This window comes from Gavialis gangeticus, unplaced genomic scaffold (genome assembly GCF_001723915.1).
Source record: "Gavialis gangeticus isolate Ggan-Ray unplaced genomic scaffold, GavGan_comp1, whole genome shotgun sequence".
NCBI lineage: Eukaryota > Metazoa > Chordata > Crocodylia > Gavialidae > Gavialis > Gavialis gangeticus.
In genome coordinates, this window is record NW_017729028.1 from 7,659,768 (window position 1) to 7,667,212 (window position 7,445).

The following is a 7,445-nucleotide window of genomic DNA, read 5'->3' on the forward strand; positions in this document are numbered from 1 at the left end:
CCCCCCATTGAGAATGATGGGGCAGGAGGGAATGGAGCACCACACTCTACCACCCTGCGCTGCTGCCGCCTCCCCGGGGGTGGGGGCTTGCATGCAGCCACTACCAGCCCGTGCTGCTGCTGCTCTGCATCTAGCTGCATGCCATGCCCCCTTGCATCTTCCCCCATCCCAGTACTCTGCATCCAGCTGCACTCTACCACCCCTCCCCCCTCCACATCTGATCATCTGGGTGGAGCACTCTGGTTGTTTCAGTAAGCATTGTGATTGGCTGCCGAGACAGCCAATCAGAGTGCTCCAAATTACAGACTGACAGACAAACTAAGCCCACATATATATATGGTATTTTATTTCTATAAAATGAAATATGTAAGGCATAAGATAGGCACACAGCTGTGCATTAGCCAGTGATATAATTATGTGTTATGTTCTCTGTGCTTGTGTGTGTGAAGATTGGTCATGGGGTTTAAAGAGATCTATCATAGGATACAAAATGATTGAGTTTCCCAAAAGGTTAAAAAAGCTGATGGAACTAAATCATCATCCTGAACTGCATGGTAAAAGAAAAGGTTAAGGAGAAATATGCCCTCTTTTCCTTAATGTCACAGATTAAGCCGTCATACAGTCATTCCCAAGAGAATAGAAGGAGTTACCAAAATGTTTGGAAAAAATGTTTAATTTAGAACACACTGTATCCCTAATGCAGTGAGTTTCAGTTGTCCTGACCTTAATCAAACAATCATGTCAATTTTACGATCTTGCATTCAGCTTTATAAGCAATGAATATTTCCTACAGGTATTTCAGAAAAACTGTGTGGACTGGGGGAGAGATTGATTTAACAAATAAAAATGGCCATTTTATCTAAAGCATATTAGTCAGAATATCTCTTGCAACAGTGATTGAAAAGACTAGAAAAAGGAAACGCTCATTTAATGTCTGTCTTTACTGAAGAATTGTTCCCAAATCCTGATTTTGGTCACAAGTGAAATTGAATTTGACATCTTACTTTCCATTGGAATATAATCCAAAACAACCACACAACTTGTTGAGATAATTATTTCTTTCAAGAATGAAGTACTTTAAATAGTAAAGGAAATTATAGTTTGTGTGTAAGATAACTTGGCAAAGCTGTTTATGAACGATTTTGGTGTCTGCCTACATTTTGCTGCTAATATGTTTCAGTAGAACCATAGAAAATTACAGTTGGAAGGGACTTCAGAAGGTCATCTAGTCCAAACCCCTGCTCAAAGCAGGACCATCCCCAACTATATCATCCCAACCAAATCTTTGTCCAGCCAGGCCTAAAAACCTCCAAGGATGGAGATTCCACCACTTCTCTAGGTAACCTGTTCCAGTGCTTCACCACCTTCCTAGTGAGCAAGTTCTTCCTAATATCCACCCTAAACCTCCCTTTCTGCAACTTGAGACCATTGCTTCTGTTCTGTCATTTGTCACCACTGAGAACGGTCTAGCTCCTTCTTTGGAACCACCCTTCAGAAAGTTGAAGGCTGCTATTAAATTCCCCCTCACTCTTCTCTTCTGCAGACTAAATAAGCCCAGTTTTCTCTGCCTCTCCTTAGAAGTCATGCCCCCCACCCCCTAACCATTTTCGTTGACCTCTGCTGGATTCTCTCTAACTTATCCACATCCTTTCTATAGTGGGGGACCAAAACTGGACACGGTACTCCAGATTTGGGCTCACCATTGCTGAATAGAGCAGAATAACCACTTCCCTTGATGTGCTGGCAATGCGCCTACTAATGCAACTCAGTATGCTGTTAGTTTTCTTGGGATCAAGAGCACACTGTTGCCTCATATCCAGCTTATTGTACATTGTAACCCCCAGATCCTTTTCTGCAGAGCTGCTGCTTAGCCAATTGGTTCCAAGCCTGTATTGGTGCATGGGATTGTTCTGTCCTTAGTGCAGGATGGTTTGTTCCTGTGCCCTTCATAAAGTTTCTTTAAAAATACAACCAGTTCTCCTGGACTCCTTTCTCCCTCAGACTGGCCTTCCAGGGGATCCTGCCCATCAGTTCCCTGAGTGAGTCAAAGTTTGCTTTTCTGAAGTCCAGGGTCCATACTCTGCTGCTCTCTTTTCTTCCTTTTGTCAGGATCCTGAACTTGATCATTTTGTGGTCACTGCTGCCCAAGTTGCCATCCCAGCAGATGTTAGGGTGATTGAAGTCCCCTATGAGAACCAGGGGCTGTGGTCAGGAAACTTCTGCTAGTTGTCTGAAGAAAGCCTCATCTACCTCATCCTCCTGGTTGGGTGGTCTATAGCAGACACCAACCATGACATCCCCCTTGTTGCTCTCCCCTCTAGCCTTAATCCAGAGACTTTCAACAGTCCTAGCTCCAGTTTCACACTCAAGCTCTAAACAATCATACAGCTCTTTTACATACAGTGCAACTCCTCCTCCTCTTCTCCCCTGCCTGTCCTTCCTGAACAGTTTGTACCCATCCATGACAGTGCTCCAGGCATGCAAGCTTCCACCAAGTCTCTGTCATTCCAATCATGTCATAGTTCTGTGACTGCGAGTAGTTTCACTCTTGCTTAGAGATCGCCTGTGCATCTTACTGAAGTTAGTTGGGACTCTGTATAGGTGTAGGACTCTATCCTGGTAAAACCTGCCAATATATTTGAATGCTGGATAGCTACATTTCTCAAAGTACAGAAGACCTAACAATAGAATATAAGAATTCAGTAGTATTTGCACCTTGGGATAGGAACTGGAACTTACATCTGAAGTCATGTTTCTCTCTTACTGTGAAACTCTTCATTCTGTAAATAGGGTGAGTGACTTGGTGGATGTAAGTCAGCTTACTGTTCTATCCCAGAGTTATATACTGTGAAAAGCAAGCCACATTTGTATTTGGCCAGTGAATTTGGGTGACAGTAGAAAAGGAAAACAGACATTAAAGACTGGTTTGAAATCACAGTTCTGGGCTTCTCCTGTGTTATTAGTTGGAAGTAGAGTTGAGATATAGCTGAATTAAACTGACTTCTACTTCATGCCTATATACGTTTATACTGAAGTAAACTTTTAATTTTTTTAATGCTATCACACTAATAGTATGATTACTATTAATATAGTATTAATAGCCTTACACTAATTATCCTTTGTTTTGTAAAATCAATTGAATTTAGTATTCTAACTGAAAATTAGTCTAAAGTGTGTACAGACTTTGCTGTCTTGCGTATTTGTATATCTTTTCATGCTGCTTTTTTGCAAATTCTCTGTAACTGGAATAGGTTGGAATACTGTAAACATAGTATTATATTACAAGAGCTTTTATTGTGTATAAGTACTTTCCTTTGTATGACTGGATTTGTACAAAGAGGAGAATCCAGTTCATTCCAATGTGAATACATCTTAAACACATTAGATGATTGTATTTTACATTAGATTAGCCTGCTGCATATGAAAGTATATGCCTAAATATAAACCTTAAATGGAGAGGTTTTTCACACTAACATATGTGAAAATAAGCGACTCTCATAGCCATTAAGCACACTTTTTTACATCTTTATGAAAGCTCTAACTCCAGTTCATATTAAATAAGTGCTTTTGTAGCTTCAATTTAACTTTGTTTCAGTCTGAAACTAAATTACAGTAAAATACTGTATTTTGATATTTTCCCAGCACATTTTGAGAACAGGACTCTTCAAAAGGACTGGATTGTGCTTGCAAGAGCAAAACATATAGGCTGCTTACAGATGTCAAAAACCCCACAAAAATGTCACTTTAAACTCCTTGTGCTCCCGTGCTGAGCCCAGCACATGCCCAGAAGAGGCATCACATTAGTTGGACCCAGCTCGCCCGACATCTGTATAGATCAGGTGCTTTAGTGGAGCTTTTTTGGCACTTTTATCTAAAAGCCAATTGACTCAGCGTTAGAGAAAATCACCAAAAATGCCGCTGAAGAACCTGATCTGTACAGATGCTGCAGAGCCAGGTTGAACTAATGCACTGCTTTTGCTGGTAAAGCGCATTTTTCCCTGCTTTTTTTAAATGTACCTGAAGAGTCTTCCTTTGGGCTCTTTTGATGTGTGTAAACATAATGCTTCACCCTCCTGTTTTCTTGTGCACATATTTAATTTAATTATCACTGCAGTCTTATCTAACCCTTAATATTTTGCATATCTCTTACAGATATTTTCATTTATGAAATATGAGTTATAAAAGATAGTGTACCACTATGTTATCTAATCCTGTTTTAAAGTATTAGTACTTAAATACGTGCAGATTTGTCATCTATATAGTAACAAGTTATTGTAAAAATTGACTCGACAAAGAAAATGTTATTCAAATTTATAGTGTAAAGTAGTAGCCTAAGGACGGTAGAGTAGAGAGGACTTTTTTTTTTTTTTTTTGAAACTGGAACATCTAACCTAGCAACATGTGGCTTCCCACTCGCCTCCATATATCCACCACTAACAAGAATTGCATTAATTGAATGTTTCTGCTAAATATATATGGCAATGTATTATGTTGCCATGTAGTTGTTGCTGATAGGCTCAGAATTAAAACAGACATGATGAATAACTGCAGATCACACCCCTTTCGAGCTGTCTGCAGATTATGAAAAATACCTCTATTTTCTCCATTCTATTCAGCTTTTAAATTTTTTCTTCCCCCTTAAGTGCAAAAATTAAAGGTTTTTTTAGAATTGAAACATCAGATTTGACAGCCAGATTGTCTCACAGTCTGCAGCTGCAGAATTGTGGAAGATATGAGGTTTAGTTATGAGTTAGTCTGGGCAGATCTTTTCTTAGCCAGAAGTGTATTGTCAGAAAAATCAGTTTCAGGTTGAGTAAAACTCTTCATACTTCTGAGTTACAGTCAGTGAATACTCTTTTTTGGCCAAAAAAGTAAAGAAAAATGTATGGAAATGTCAAATGAAGTTTTGGATATTCTTTAAATGTACAATCTAAAAAATTGGTAGATTCACAAGAGGTAACACATTTAAAAAAACAGTGAGGACAAGGTGGTAGTCTTATGGTCCTTCTTGGACCCCAGAACCCATAAGTTAGGCATCTTCCCTTGGAGCTAGGGAACAGATTCAGATTCCTTCTCCAGCATGACTCATTGTAGGGATTTGAGCAAAGATTTTGCCTCCTAGAAGAATGTTCTAATCACTGATCTTGTAGGTAAGGTATGCTTAGTTAGGTCTCTTTCAGTTTCTCTATTTCAAGCAGTCCTGCTTTTTAATAAAATATTTCCTTGTTCATTTGGTTGGAGGGGAGTGACTTCATTGTTAACATCCTGGACACCAGGCTGTAGAATATAATGGGACTCACCATCTCCTACTCCTTCTCTCATTTTGTGAATGGTGCCTATCTCCCCTTGTGGCTCATGGGATAGGTCCCAAACTCATAGCAAACAACTGACATTTTGCTTGAGACCCTCCAATATGGCTTCTATAGGAAATTAGAAAGTTTTTAAATTGAAATTGGACAAGGAGAGCAAGCATGATATGGACCACAGCATGTGACTTGCACAGTGTTATTGCCCTTGAATTGGTAAAGATTGGGGACTGGGGACCATAGATCTAACCTTTTGCTTTATTAAAAAGGGCCTACAAACTGTATTTTTTCCAGTTCACAAAATTCAAGATGTTGATTTTGGATCAATCCAAAACAAAACAAAAAAATGTTTTTTTTATGGTTGACCCTAAATGGTTGAACCTTACTTAACACCATTGAGTGCTTGCTTTGGGGCATGTGGAGTACGCACTGGTACCATTCTTTACTTACCAGACCCTCTACACTCTCTCCATACTCAGTGATCTTTCACTCAGCCCAAGACATTGGCCTCCATCACACACAGTTTAGATTTTCAAACAGGTATCTTCATGCTTTCTTCCATGTGGTCTTCTCTCATGCTTGGGGGATATCAGTCAATATCAACAAAACTCCATCATTATCCTTCTTATATTCCTCCTCTGCAGTGATACCTACATAAAACTTAACAGGTTGCTGCTGTGTGGTAACTGCTGTTTTTCGCGTTATGTGATATTGTCTCATTCATTCCTGGTATTTCTAGGTTTATCTGTTATTTGTTGTATTATACTTCAAATTGCAAGTTCTCAAAAACAGGGAACATTTTTTGTTCAGTTTTTGCAGTGGGTTCCTGCTGCATGACTTGTAATTCTAAGACACTACAATAATACAAATCATCACCCTACCTAGGACTGCAACTTGTCCTAGTCTTGGTCTACCCCCTTCTTATGAAGGATTACTCCAGTGAGATTCTTTCTCAGGTGTGCAGTCAGAGAACATAATACTTCTGATGGCACTAATGAAATGTTGGTGTTTTGCTTTAATTTTTTTTTAAATGATTTCTATTAAGTATATTCCAACAAGACAAACCTGTAATTTAAGCTGTACTTATGATACTGTTTTCTTTCTTCCTTTTTTGTTATTTAGGATATGTGGGCATCTGGCACACTATAAAGAAGGAGACTTTTCAAAGAGCTACCAGTTCATCCTAAACCTCTTCTCCTTCCTTCTAAGGGTAGATGTTTCCCTTATCCATGAGGAGGTGTGTTTGATAGAACACAAGCTTTTCAATGCAAGACTTCATAAGAAGTCAAAAAAACAATCCAAGCCCAAGGAAGTGGAAATTCCTAAAGCTCCTGGAAATACAGGCTAAATGAAGAGTGCCCTCAGTTGTACAGTACAACCCCCTCACATCTTTGAGTCTATGAGGACTTCTGTCAGATGGAGAATGATGATTCATGAGCGTCAGGATCAGGTTGCCTGATTGGGGCTAAGGTTTCTCTTTGTTTATATTATAAAGAACAATTTTGAATTGGAGGTAGAGCTCCAAAACCAGCTGTTTATTTCCATGTCATGAGAATGAATTAAAAGTTATGGAAATAGGTTGTGGGAAGTATTCCTTTAACCAAAGACTTTGAAATTCAAAATAAAGTTTTTTACCTAATGTCTTATGAGAGAGGAAATATTATTTTCTTCATTTGAAAAAAAAACAACTAAAGAATGCAATAGGCAAATGGTTACTTACCAGAGTGTAGTATTGGGGAGACCTGGCAGTTAGGCAACTTGGTGCTTCCAAAGTCTGATCTTTTGTAGCAACTTTGGAATACTCTCTGGGTGTCTCTTTATTTCTTTTTACCATCCTTCATACTCCTTGCTGGCTTGAGACTCTTATTGGTCATTATTTTGCATTGTTATCTGTTTCCAGCCATCCTGGTTTCTTCAGTGTTGTCCTTTTTAATACCTGGAACAACTCCTGCTTCTTCCTGGTACATCAGGTGGTCAGCTTTTTCCTCACCTTTCTTTTGCAAGGTGTTGACTATCTGAATGGTAACAAAAAGTTCATTGGCTGTAGCTGGCCCAGGCTCTCCTTAGCAGGCAGCCTGGGCTCTGTGGTTGGCAGCAGTTGCCCAGAGTCTGGGTCAGCTACATCCAGGAGGCTGCAGA

At 39.4% G+C, this 7,445-nt stretch overlaps 1 protein-coding gene across 1 annotated transcript in view; it reads left to right on the plus strand.

Moving 5' to 3' along the window:
• The window catches only part of TAF1B (TATA-box binding protein associated factor, RNA polymerase I subunit B), a 68,599-nt gene extending 61,647 nt beyond the window's left edge, over positions 1 to 6,952 (plus strand). The window contains exon 15 of the mRNA XM_019520738.1: positions 6,429 to 6,952. Coding sequence (XP_019376283.1) covers positions 6,429 to 6,654 — 226 coding nt within the window. The 3' untranslated portion in view covers positions 6,655 to 6,952. The remainder of the gene's footprint in view (positions 1 to 6,428) is intronic.
• Positions 6,953 to 7,445: the final 493 nt, after the last annotated feature.